Source organism: Peromyscus leucopus, chromosome 8b (genome assembly GCF_004664715.2).
Source record: "Peromyscus leucopus breed LL Stock chromosome 8b, UCI_PerLeu_2.1, whole genome shotgun sequence".
NCBI classification, from domain to species: domain Eukaryota; kingdom Metazoa; phylum Chordata; class Mammalia; order Rodentia; family Cricetidae; genus Peromyscus; species Peromyscus leucopus.
This window is the reverse complement of record NC_051086.1, coordinates 94,987,177-95,000,055: the sequence shown is the minus strand read 5'-3', so window position 1 is coordinate 95,000,055 and position 12,879 is coordinate 94,987,177. Positions and strand designations below refer to the sequence as shown.

The window sequence follows — 12,879 nt, the reverse complement described above, 5'->3', positions numbered from 1 at the left end:
ACTGATTCATATGTCCTGGCATCACCACGCTGCCGGGCACACAACAGGCCTGTGCTGACTGTTGATTGACTACATGACCATGTATACACCAGATACAGTCCCAGAAGGGGAGCCACAGAAGACCCCGTGTAGAGAACAGAAACCGGGCCTGGTGGAACTGGGTACATCTCCCCAGGACATGGAGAAGGTGTGGGAGAGGACTGGAGATGAGGGGAGACGAACTTCACAGTCCGTTCTCAGGATCCAGGACTAACAAGGAATGCCTCCTGCAGAAAGTGAGTGGACAGCCTCTCCTACTGCCCGAACAACATGAAAGATTGAAGCTAGACTCAAGACAGGCTTTGGGAGGAAGGCAGGACAGTGAGAGGAGGCAGGGTTGGAGCCCGGAGTCATCTGTCTGACTCTGGGCATGTTACATGATTTCCTGTCATATCCGCCTTGTCCCCCACAAAAGACAGCATCTCATTGCCACTCTGGGGACAGCAGAGGAGGTCGTGAACTATGGAACCATCATTACAAAGATCTTAAGCCTTCACACCTCTCTCAGTGTCCCCCAAACCACCGCCACCAGAAACTAATGGTCGCACCACACCAGCCAGGTTGTACCTGCACCCTGCATTCCATTGCCTTATCCTCAGAGCCCAGGGAACCCACAGATCTACCTGAAAACAGCAGCGTAGGGACTAAGCCCACCCCGGATGTCCTGGCCCCCACTCCCACGGCATTCTGACAACGTCCACACCCATTCTAAAATCCATCCATATCTTCCACTCAGAACAAGGCAAGACCGGGGGCTGCCACACCTTTCTATGAACACCAGAAGTAAGTCTCTGGAGGTAGTGAGCCCCCCTCCCCAGTCACTGGGAGTATTCCAGAAGCAGGTAGGCAGAGAAAGAAGGCCTTGGCCTCTCTGCTAGAGCCGGCCTCCTCCCACAGGCCCCCTGAGGCCTGTCAGGGGTCTGGGGAGGACCAGGCCCGCTTGGGAGGGTGTGCTGACTCCTCCACACCTTCTCGGTTTAGGAGCTGAGGCTGGGGAGGGCAGGAGCGTGGCTGCTCTTTTAGGAAAACGGTAATTTTAATTAAGAGGCAGACAAACGAGCGCTCCGCAGATTGTCTCAGAGCAAAGTTATTAAAAAGCCATCAAGGCGGCGGCAGCCGCAGCAGTGAAGAGGGCCGCCCCCCCCTCACCGTGTCCGCCTGGATTGGGGATCAAAGGAGGGGTGGAGGACAGAGTCACCGCCCAGAGGGGCTCTGCAGCCCCTCACCTCTGGAGTAGGTGGGCAGTGCCACACAGCAACCAGGCACAGCCAGCCCAGCCCTGGGCAGGAGGCAGAAAGAGAACCCACCTCCAGAGCACCCTGCTCCCTGCTCGGGCGGGACCCCCACTGGTCAGTGCCTGTCCCTCTTCACAGCCTGTGACGCGTCACCTGCGAAGTCTCACTGTGACCCGTAGGCCAGAGGAGGGAAGGGGTCCGCCCTAGACCACACAGCACTGACTCCCGGTGCTCTGAGCACAGGAGGGCAGGGGGCTGCCTAGTCCAGGTTCCAAAAGGCCTTAGCACTTTTTGAGCTGCTCCCAGCCTCCAGGGAATCAGCAGAGTCTGAGTCAATGTTTGCTTGATGGGGTGGGACAGCATAGGTCTCAGGACACTCTACAGGGGCAGACAGGATGGTACAAAGCATTAGCAGGCTAAGCCCATAAGGTGTCAGTGGGGAAGAGCTATCACCTTGGTGCGTGGGGGACAGATGCCACTGCTGGAGGCTAGACCTGCTGCTACATTACAAGACGCCCGCCCCTCCACCTGGCTCCCTAAGGCAGCCATGGCCAGGCAGGGTGGCAAGGCCCTGCCGGGTCTCCCTCTCCTGCCCTCTGGACCCTGTGCCGGCTCAGTGGCTCTCCAAAGTGAAGCGGATACCGAGGGATAAGGCGACTGGAAAACAAGCCCTGAGGTCGCCTGACCCAGGTCCCATACCTCCCCCACTCCCCGACCCCAGCAGAATCCCCGGGGCCTCATCTCCCGGCAGAGGTGGCCTGCCTCTAGCCCATGCCCAGCCCACGCAGACACACACCTACGTACATGCCTGTGAGCTTACACAGGCACACTTACATGCACACGTGCACACACAGACACATATTTGCCAGGCAAGACGCCCTCCCCACATGGAGATCTGCCGTCCCCTCCCCCTGACGTACGCCTGGCCCCCTGGGGACGGCCCTCCCAGTGGCCCCCTGTGACCCTTTGCAAGCAGGGGAGGGTGCTGACTAGGTGGCCGAGGTGGGCTCCCTCCTGGCTTACTAACCTGGAGACTTTAAACAGAGGGAACAGAGTCCTGCAGGCTTCCCTCCCGCTGCTCGTTGGAGCCCTGGGGGAGGGACAGGAAAGGAGGAAACCAATGAATGAGCTGAATGAGCGAGGGGGCAGGAGGGCTGGGCCAGGGGGCGGGGAACAGCAAGGCAGGGCTTCAGGAGCTGTCCCTTCCGAGGTCACCAGGGTGGGGGGGGCTGCCCTCGGGGTAGAGACCAGGGACTGGAGGAGGGGCAGGGAATAAAAGGACAAAGATGTCACTTGGGGCAGACAGGAGGACAGACAGTAACAACATGGAAAACATGGGCCCCTCGTCAGACAGACAGACAGACAACCCTGATCTTCTTTCTGGGAATAGGGAGCAGACGCTTGGCTTGGGTGCCCACCTAAGACCCCAAATGTAGCACCCATGGGGGCCCATCAGCTCCCCCTATCCAGGTCTCCTATTTGGGGCAGGAATGGGGTCAAGGTCAGAGGGTCAGCCTCACTGCTCACCGACCTTCCCCCGGCTCCGAAGACGCTCCCCTCAGCCTGTCAGCCTCATCCCCAACCATGAATGTCCTGCTGCCCCCAACAGGGCAGACGGGCACTACACAGCCTACAGGTGTTCACATTTAAACCTTGATTGGCCTTTCGGCAGGGAAAAGCTCTGTCCCTATCCCTGCCAGAGGCCCTTCCGCCAGCTCCCGCCTCTAGCAGGGTCCCTGGATCTTCCCTCATACCTTCCGCACACAGAAGAGCCCCCTAAAGCTTTCCTGCCCCACGCTAACAGATGCCACCTATTTTTCGCCGTGGGGTCTGAGGTACAAAGCCCCTTCCTCCTTGGAGACACTGCATCTGGGCCCAGCTTTCCCTTGGCTAGCCCGGGCACATCCGCACTCACTGCACGCGCTCCCTGAGCCCCTGCCAATCTCCCAGTTCCAATTTTCCCACCGATTACCCGACGCAGGGACACCCCGGGGAGAAGCAGCTGCTGTACCCAGATGTGGGCAGACTACTGAGAAAGCAAGGAAGAATGCACCACCAATCTAGCACCCCAGGGTGCCCTGGATTGGAGGCCGGTGAGAGGGGCAGACTGACTGACGAGGGGTACAAAGACAGCCTCAACACCCCATTCCTTGGGTTGGTTTTTGAGAAGCTTGAGTGGTCCAGGGTGACCTTGAACTCTGACCCACCCTCCATGGTGCTGGAATTACAATCCTGCTCGCATCCCCTCTCCAATCCCTCCTCACCGCCCTCCCCAGAGCCCTGCCCTCTGGGCTGGTGAAGCACTGAGTCTCAGGAGCTTCAAGGTTTCTGGCAGAATCTTTCCACCTCTGTCCGAATTCTCTCACTGAATCCGGAGTCTGCAAGACGGCCACCATGAATACTTCAAGGTACAGAGAAGTGAAGCCATGTCCGCAGTGAGTGTCCCCGAGCTGCTCCTGGACTCCTCCCATCCAGCCTCCCCTTGCATCAATATTTGGGAAGTTCTCCCTGAAGTCTAACTGTGGTCCATTACATGCTCCAGTAGATTTTTTTTTTTTTCCACTGTCTTCCTGCCTCATTCTAGGGCAGGTGACTGACCCTGGTCTGTCAGGTGGATGACAGAGTGGACGAGACAATGAGAGTCTGTCTTTATATGCCTGTCAGTCTGTCTGCCCCCTGACCAGCCCCCATAGGGCTCAAGGTTTCCTGAGCCTTCACTGTGGGTGAAGCCCCTTTCCTGGCCCTTCTGATCTAGCAACAGTAGCAGGGAAGCCCCTCAGAGGCCTCTTCCTGTCTAACACACCAGGAGTCCTAGGCTTCTGAGAACCAGGGTTGGTAGTGAGGGTCCGTGTCCGCTAAGGGCTGTTATAAGCCCTGCACACCTTCTTGGGGAGCTGGGAGCTTAATTCCCCTCAATGAGGCGTCAGCTCGTATCTGGGCCACTGCAGGGACACCTACCCCTCAGCAATTATCAGGCGACTGAAGTGGGGGGGGACACAGAAGGATGTGTCACCCTCTCCCAGACTGCGTACAAACACCCCTGGCTGGGGCTGAGGCTTGCTGAGTTCTGGGGTCCCCCGCGATGAGACCCGATGAACACTTCTTTCTTAGGCTGGGATATTCCACCCCGGGTCTTGCAGGCAGCCGAGCCTTCTGACCACAGTTCTCTGGAAACCTGGTGGCCGTGGTTGAAGCCCGGCCACCTGCTGGACCCGCAGCAGGAGAGAAAACAAGGGCTGGATTGCGGCTCCTCCAGAGAGTGGGGTGCAGGGCTGGCAGGGGCTCCCAGCCCCTGATCCATCCCCGAGGCTGGAGGACAGATGCAGGCAAGGTATGTCACCCTCAGGGAGTGAGGAGCTGCTGTCTGTGAGGCGCCAGTGTGTGCATGTGTGTGTGCCCAAATGTCTTGGCCTTGTGCCATTTCTTCTGGCTCAGCTGAAGCTGAGAAGTATTCCTCCCACCCTTCATGTGACAAGGCATTTCTTATCTCAGGGGACAGGAGGTGGGGAGAATCTTAGACAACTGACAGGGAGCTTAAAGCCCTCTATTTCTAACTTCTTTACTTATATCAAGGACACTGAGGACCAGAGAGGGCCACAAAGTTGCCAAGGTCACACAGCAACAGAGAAGACACCAGTCTAAGCTTCTTCTTGAGGAAACACAAGGGACTTCCCATTGCTTCCTTTGCCCCACAACTCAGGAGCCCCTCAGTCACGCACAAGAGTTAGCTTCTGGAAGAGGGTGCCATGCCGACCAGTCCCCGGCTCCTAGCTGTTAGCACTAGCGTGTACTCCCACACCGCTGACCCCTCCTCCTCCTCCCACACTCTCCCTGTGACCTCCACTCCTCCTGCCTTAGCGTGGGCTTGTTTCCCCTCCAGCTGTCCTATGCAGGGGCAGGGAGAGGGGAGCAGAGCCGCCTCGCAGCCTCCACACCCCGCCAGCACGGAGGACCAGGGCAGAGTGTCCTGGGAGTCGGCCCCGGTCCCACATGGCCGGAGAGTGGCAGATGTGGCAACCCGAATACAGGAAAAGAGCTCTTCTAGGAACTGTCCAACCACATCCACTCCCAAGGCCAGCCTGGGGCCAGCAGTCTCTAGAACCCCGGTCTGCTCACCACAAGCCAAGCACCGTGCTAGACGTCATCTATTGTCTCGTGTATTCTTCACTAGTCCATGAGCAGAAACTAATCTGTCCCCAGGGTCAGTGCTGCCCTAAAGCTGAGTCTAACCCTGTTCTCCCATGCTGCATTTCTTCTGCTCCAGTCCCTGGGGATCAGTTCATTTTTGTCCTTCGGAAGCTGCCATCGTGACTCAGTGGTCCCATCCTACCTCTTCTAGGCCACCAGCCTTTATCCCAGCCTTGCCCCAGGTAGCAGGGGACACGTATTTGAAGGAAGTCACCGAAGGACTAAGGGCTGGGGTCCCGGGCTCTGCCCTGTGCCATACTCAGGTATGGAGTACACCTGGGTGGCGGCAAGGAGGCAGGGCCTGTAGAAGATTGGGATGGGCGGGCCGGGGCCTCTGGGGTTCTACACACACACACACACACACACACACACACACACACACACACTCACACACACACACACACTCACACATGGTCTCAGGCTAGGCAGGAAATAACCTCTTCTCTCCTGGCCTCCATGTCTGAGGCTCAAGTCTCAGCCCTCAATGCCAGAGTTCAGGGGCCTGGTCTGGGACAGGAGGGAAAGGACACCACTGGCCTCGTGACCTGAACGGAAGCCGAAGGGCCTGACACATCGAGCCGAGCACCTAGCATGCTGCAGGCTAAAAGAAGCGCTAGCGATCTGACACCCTACTGCCCAGCCCTGCAGGATCCCCTCCACCAAGACCAGACATACTCTCTCCTGCTTTAGAGCAGGGACACAGGACGGGGCGGGGGACACGACACGACACCCACCTTCCCGGGGCTTAGCTCCCACCCTCTAAGAAGCTGGAGCCTTGGGAGTTGAGCCAATGGGTGAGGGGAGCTGGAAAGATAGGCGGGACTCTGGGCCCCATGTGGGTGGTGTCCTTCCCCTTGCAAGCAGGCGCTATTAATATATGCAAAGCATATGCAAATCACCCAGAAGAGAGACACAACATCGCAGGAATGTCAGAAGAGACCTTGGAGATCATCCAGCCCCGCCCCCTCATTTCAGGTGAGAAAGGAGACCAGGGAAGGGACTTGCTCAAGGTCACACAGACATCTTAGGCCTGAGACAGGATTAGCGCAGGGCTCCAGGCTCAGTATTGTTTCTGATGATCATCTGTTATCTGGGGGGGGGGGGGGTGTTAACCAGGGGAGAGTGGCCAGGGCCTGGCATGGTGCCCAGCAGCTTCCTGGATCCCACTTGCCTCCCTGGAGCCTGAAGGTAGTCTGATGGTTTAGACACAGCTGTGTGACAGACGTACCTTTAGGGAACAGGAACCAGAAGGGCTGGGCAAAAGAAAAAAAAAAATCTGTTGGGGAGGTGAATGCCAGAAGGTAACTGAAGTGTGTGAGGCAGGGGCATGAAGAGCCCAATGTCAAGGTGACGTGCCTGAGGTGGTGTGGGAGGGGACACACACACACACACACACACACACACACACACACACACACACCATGCAGCCTTGAGTGTGCTCAAATGTACAGCAGCCCCTCCAGCCTGCACTCTGACAGTGATGGCACCTGACAGCCCATAATAGTCGGCTGGCCCATCCCTGCCGAGGCTGCGGCTATGGCCGTTGTTCAGCGACTGCTCCCCTCAGCTGCAACCTTCCACTCAGTCCTAGAAAGCAGGGTTGCTGCTAGGGCAGGGAAGACAGACAGAGGGGAGGGGCCGAGAGAGAGCAAGGGGACTTTTGAAGGAGAGGGGACACTGGCGGCTGGGGGAGGGGCGGGGATATGGGAGGTAGGAGACTGGCAGAGGAGAGGTGGGGGGGGCTGAGGGGACAAGAGGGGACTCTGTGACAGAAGGGAAGGATGGTGTGGGGTCCTAGGGGCCTGGAGGACCACACGAGAGCCTGGGTGCTGGGTATGGAGGCCTGCCACTGAGGTGCTACACTGTCAGCAGAGGTTGGGGACCATGCCTCTGCCCATCACTGGCTGCCAAGGAATCGGCCCTCCCTCCCTCCCCCCCTCCTCTCTCCCTCGGGGCAGGAGCTGCTTCCCAGCCAAATCCAAAGCCTTCATCTCCTCTTTTCAGAGCTGGGAATGAACGAAGGGAAGCGAGAGCGGCCCTCAAACCCGCTGACGGCCAGATTTTTATTATCTTTGCTCAAACGGGCCCTGGGAAGCCAGCTAAGGAGTCTTCAAAGAGCCTCTGAGTGCCTTATTGAAGCTGCACCTGCTCCGGCCCACCCACAGCAGGCGTGGGCTGGGGGCACAACTTATCCCCAGCGCCCCCAACTCCAGGAACCTGAGCCAAGGATGCCAGAAGCCTCAACCTCAGCACCTTGTGTCCAGGCAGGGGCCACAAGGTCAGGGAGCCAGGCCAGACCTGGGACAGTTGGGCATCGAGGCAGGAACTGTCCCTATCTGGGCCCGAACGGCAGAAATGAAGAAGGAAAACGAATCTCCTTGCCAGAGCTTAGAGATAGGTGCTTAGAATTCCTCGAAAGAGACGCTTTCATGGCCAGCCTGGGATTTTCCCCCTGGACCCTGACCTGCCCGGGCACCTGCAGGCCACTTTATTCCTCCAGACTCCCCGACTCCCCGTGATAGCAGGGACCTTCTCAACCACCTCTGCTGCCTCTCACTGTGCTCCCCGCTCCCTGAAAGAGGTCAAACTGCTGTGGCCAGCCTTCCTCTCACCTGAACACAGTCTAGGCCCTCAGCTGGGGTGCCCTGCTTCCCTATCTGGGGTGGAAGTGGGGAGCCTCAGAGAGCCCAGCCCTATCCCTGCTCAGCACTTCCAGGGCTGGGGTTTTGGCAGAGAATGCCAAGGTTAGCCCTCGGCAGACAGAGCTTGTGCCCCCCCCCATCCCCCATCCCCTGCTCTTGACCACACCATCGAGATCGATGCCCACAGCCAAAAAGGAATCAATGGCTCTAATTAAACCCTTTTCTTGGGTGGGTCCCTGGACAGGGAGGGGGGAACTCTCCGAGGGGCCATGCATCCTGGTGGGTCACTACTTACCTTTAAGAAGCTAGTTAAGTAAGGCCACCATGGAGCCCCCAGACCCCCTAGTGGAAGGTGAGCAGAGGGGCAGGGGGAAAGCTTGGGGTGGGAGCATGCCTCTGAGGGCTTGTTCTAGGGACCCTTCCCCCTGGTGAGGCTCCTCTCCCCTCTCCCAGACTGAGCCTACATTTGTTTCTTCTAGGCAGATCTCCAGAATAGGAGCCAGAAGGGAGACCCACCACCCGAGGTTCCATCCCAGGGTCGCCACTGAGAGCTAGCCCTCCAGGAAAGGAAGGAAGGATGCAGGACTGGGGGGCAGCATTAGACAAAGACCCTCTTGTCCCCAAGACAGAGTGGCAAGGAGCCAGGGCAAAGCCTTTGCACTCACAGCCAATGGTGCCTGGGTACCAGGCAGCCTGAGGGGGGGAGCCCCCTCCGTACGTCCAGAGCCCTCACCCACCCTTGCTTCTACACTAGGCTAAGTCTCCACTCTAGCTCCCAGCCTATTCAAGAGCACTCCTTCTGGCTGATTATCACCCTGGACACTTACCCTGAGTGACCCACACACCAACCAGAAGCAACCAGACCCCCGTACCCATATACCACAACCGTCCCCCCGCTTACAAGCACACACCATCCCAGCTGCCACCAGAGATGACCGCCTCTCATCTCTACAGTACCTGTCTCCCATCAGACACACCATCAGTTGTTTAAGTCCAGCCACAGGGACAGAGAAGGGAAAGAGAGAAACTGAGGCACAGAGTCAGACCGCCAAGCAGGAGGCTCAAGGTCACCCAGACCAAGATGACCAGAGTAGAGGAAGGGATCTTAATACCCCACCCCAAAGGGCACAAACCCCACCCGAAGGAACAGTCGGATCCCTGGTCTGCTCAGTTTCTCCACTTCCCACCTTTATCCCAAACACCTTCCTGCAGCCAAAAAGCCCCGTCCGGGGACCCCACTTCCATCAAAGCTGGAGCCCGCAGAGCCCCACGTCCGGCAATATTCGAGAGGGGCTGGAAAATCACACTGCTGATCCTGCTCACCTGGCTCCCCTCGGCCCCCAGGGTCCCTTGGTCCAACCTCCTCCCTGGGAGAGCGGGCGCGACCCTCCGCGGTCCTCTCCCACCAGGCCAGGGCAAAGCGCCGGAGGCACTGCCAGGGCTGCATGGGGAGGCGTGGGGCTGGGGGTGCGCACCAGCAGCCACACACGCCCCGCCGGGCCCTGCCAGCTGAGCTGCGGAGGCACCCGGTCGGCCCCCTCTACTGCCACCAGCATCCTGCTGCCCCCACCGACAGGACAGGAGCCGGCCCGGGAGCTTCTGACGTAGCAGGGGGGTGCGTGGGAGAGGAGGGGGGGCCACGACGAGTCCCCTCCCCAGCCCCGCCCCTCTACTTCTCCAGCCCCCCTGCAGTCCCCACCTCCTCATCACCCCGGACGCCCTCCCCAGCTGGGGGCGCCCTCCTTTGCCCCTTGCCTCCGCAGGGGGAGGATTTAAGATCCAGAAGCCCCTCCCTCAGTCCCTCCCTCTCCAGGGCCCTCCCTACCCGCCCGCCCGGCGAGCGGGGAGCAGGTCCCCAGTTTCTGCAACTGCTGAGGAGGCTAGGAGGTCTCCAGGGCTAGGGCCTCGAGGTGCAGGGGGTGGGGTGTAGAATGCAGCCTTGTATCCTGGCAACACAGCCAAACCCAGAGCGCTCGCGGTCCCTCGCTTCCCTAAGGGACCGGCGCGAAGGGTCCAGCACTACCAGCCCAGCGCCTGCACCCCATCATCCTAAGAGCTGAGGCGGGGATGATGCTCTTCCCTTCATCCCCGACCCTTCCCCCGCCGCAACATCCCTGGCCTCACCTCGCATGGACCCTTCCCCTCCCCCACTCTCCTCGCCATCCCCCTTCACCCACCCCTCCCCCTACATTGTAACCCAGGTCCCTCCCCCCCGCCCGGGCACCGAGAGGCCCTCCTCGCCCGGTCTCCAGCTTCTCCAGCTCCAGACCCTCTCGGCTCCCAGCGCCCTCCCACCCCGGTCCTCCCCAGCCCGGCGCGCAGCTGTCCCCGGCCCCCCGCAACACCTGCACCCGGAGCATCCCTAGCCCGGCCGGCCGCCGCCTCCCGGGCCCGGCCGCCGCCCCCGCCCCCGGCCGAGGGGAAAACACACAAAGAAAACAGAAATACCTTCCACTTAAGCATGGAGGCACATTAGGGAGGAGAGAGACAGGGACATGCCTTGGGACGGAGCGTTCCCATCGGGCGGGGGCGCGGGGGCGGGGGCCCCGGGCCGGCCTGCCTGGCGCTCGCCCTCTCGCCGCCTCGCGGGCTCCTCGCTCGGCCCCAGCCCCGGGGCGCGGTGCCAGGCGGGCGGGCCGGGGGCGCGGGCCCCGCCGGGGTGGACCAGCTTGGGAGGGCGCCGGCGGCCGGGCGTGTGGGTGCGCGCGCGCGCGCGGGCGTGTCACCGAGTGTGCGAGAGCGAGTGTGTGTGTGTGTGTGTCTGTCTCTCTCTCTCTCTCTCTGTGTGTGCGCGCGAGTGCGCGCGTGCGGCCGGCGCGGGTGTGTCACTGCGGGCGGGAGCGCGCGCGACGCGGGCACGCGCGTGTGGCCGGATGGTACAAAGGGCCGCCGGGGGTGGCGGGGAGCGGGGGAGGGGGAAGGGGCACTGCGCTTCCTCGCGCCCTCCAGCAGCACGCCGGGATCCCGCAGCACACGGCCGGGACTGGGGTGCGGGGCGCGCTCACGCTCCGCCCCCCACTCCACCTGCTCGCCCCCCCCCACACACACACACCCTAAGCGGCCCTCCAGCCGCGGTAGAAACAAATGCGTTGACCCCGGAGTGGCCCCGAAGGAGGCACCTGGGGAGGTGGCGCCTGGGTCTCTAAGCACGCCTTGGGACAGGCAGACCAGCGCTCCGGGCGCGGCGGAGCGGATGGGGAGAGGACGAGAGAAGGGGGAGCACTCTTCAGCCAAGGTGACCTCGGAACGCCACAGTCGCTCTACACCCAGAGTCGAGACCCCCAGTGTGCCTCTCCTCGGTCGCGCCCCCTCATCCCTGCCCCTCCCCCGTCTAAAGCCACCCCTCGGCCAGGGACCCAGCTCTCCGGCGCCCCCTGCTGGACAGCCTCCTAGCCCCCTACTTGGGTTTCCCGCCCCTACCTCCGGGGCGAGCAGGTACTGCATGCGAGTGAGGGAGGAGACATCGATTCCCTCCGAAGTGGACCCCAAAGTAGGACGCTCCAGACCGTCTTCTCACGCCTCTTCAGGTGACACCTTTGCCACTTCCACGGCGGCCTGCAAAGCGCCACCTCGGCACGCCCCACCCTGGTTCACCTTCCTTGGCCTACCTGGTAATTCTGCAGACTTCTCCATCTCCAGCTTGGACCCAGACACTCGTTGACCTTTTGTGCTCAGGCTTTTCCCTCCTTCCTTCCCTCGGGTTTTGTGGCCAGTTTCTCCTCTCAGAATCCTCTCTTCGAGAGGGGCAGGTGGGCTAAGCCCTCTCTCCGTTTTATTTACTCCTGGCATTCCCAGAGGGAGTTCAGATGGTCAAGAAGAGGCCACCCAGTGCCCACATCTCTTCCCCTCAGTCCACCCAGCAGAATGGCTGGCAGACAGAGCCCAGGAGAGGAGACCCCACCCCAAGTGGCCCAGATGACAAACCGGTTTCCCCACTTCTTCATCTACCCAGTCCCAGCCTTAATCTGGGCTCTCCTGCTTTTCAGCCCGCCCCCAGGCCTGCCTCTGAGCCAGCTGCATGCCCAGCTAGGGGCAAGGTCCCAAATGCCCCTTACAGATCAATTCCAGTTCCACTAACTCAGGTGGCAGGGCAAGGCCGTGAGAGGGGACTCGGCTCCAGCTGGCCATCTCAGGAGGACAGCCAAGAACTGTGTCCTGGACACATGGTCTGGGCACACAACCCCAACAGTTAAGACCATGACTTCTCTCCTGGGCCAGCTGCTTTTCCCTCTGCCAACTGGATGGTGCCCATCTTTTGGCCTCTGGGCACTCACTGGGCACTCGTCCAGCTCCCTGCCTGGCTGCCTGCCTAAGATGGGCACTAGGAAACCGCAGGCCCTGTGCATGGGAGGGGTCACAGCCTGGCACACACCTCTCCCCCTTCAGAACTTCACACTGCTCTATAAGACTCCTCTCCCTTTGGGGTGGTCCCAACCCAGAACCCCCCACCAGGAACAAAATGTCTTCTTGTCCCTATTCTGTGCCCATCTAAGGGGAAGGGCATCAGCCAGTACTTTACCCAATAGTCTCTAATTTAATCCTGCCACATTAGCCACATATCAGAAATAAAGGTGCACACCTGTCATCCTAGATTTGGGAGGAATAGGCAGGAGGATCAACACGAAGTTTAGGCCAGTCTGATCTTCCTAAGTGAGTCCTAGTCTAGCCAGGGATACATGATGAGACCTTGTCCAAGGAACAAAACAAAATAGAACCCAGGTGGTGGTGGTGGTGGCGCACACCTTTAATCCCAGCACTCGGGAGGAAGAGCCAGG

The 12,879-nt window shown here is 60.2% G+C and overlaps 1 protein-coding gene across 14 annotated transcripts in view; it reads right to left on the bottom strand.

Annotated features, from left to right (window-relative positions):
- Positions 1-12,004, bottom strand: part of Srcin1 (SRC kinase signaling inhibitor 1) — a 77,151-nt gene extending 65,147 nt beyond the window's left edge. For 5 of the 14 annotated variants that reach the window (XM_028869077.2, XM_028869079.2, XM_028869078.2 and 2 more), the window contains exons 1-2: positions 9,428-9,703; positions 2,302-2,364 (exon numbers count right to left, since the gene is read on the bottom strand). In XM_028869077.2, the coding sequence (XP_028724910.1) occupies positions 2,302-2,364; positions 9,428-9,551 (187 nt within the window). In that variant the 5' untranslated portion in view covers positions 9,552-9,703. Of the gene's footprint in view, positions 1-2,301; positions 2,365-9,427; positions 9,704-10,552; positions 10,867-11,712 lie in introns of those variants that run through there. The other 9 variants (XM_037201351.1, XM_028869085.2, XM_028869087.2 and 6 more) reach the window with 7 other exon arrangements.
- Between the last annotated feature and the right edge of the window lie 875 nt (positions 12,005-12,879).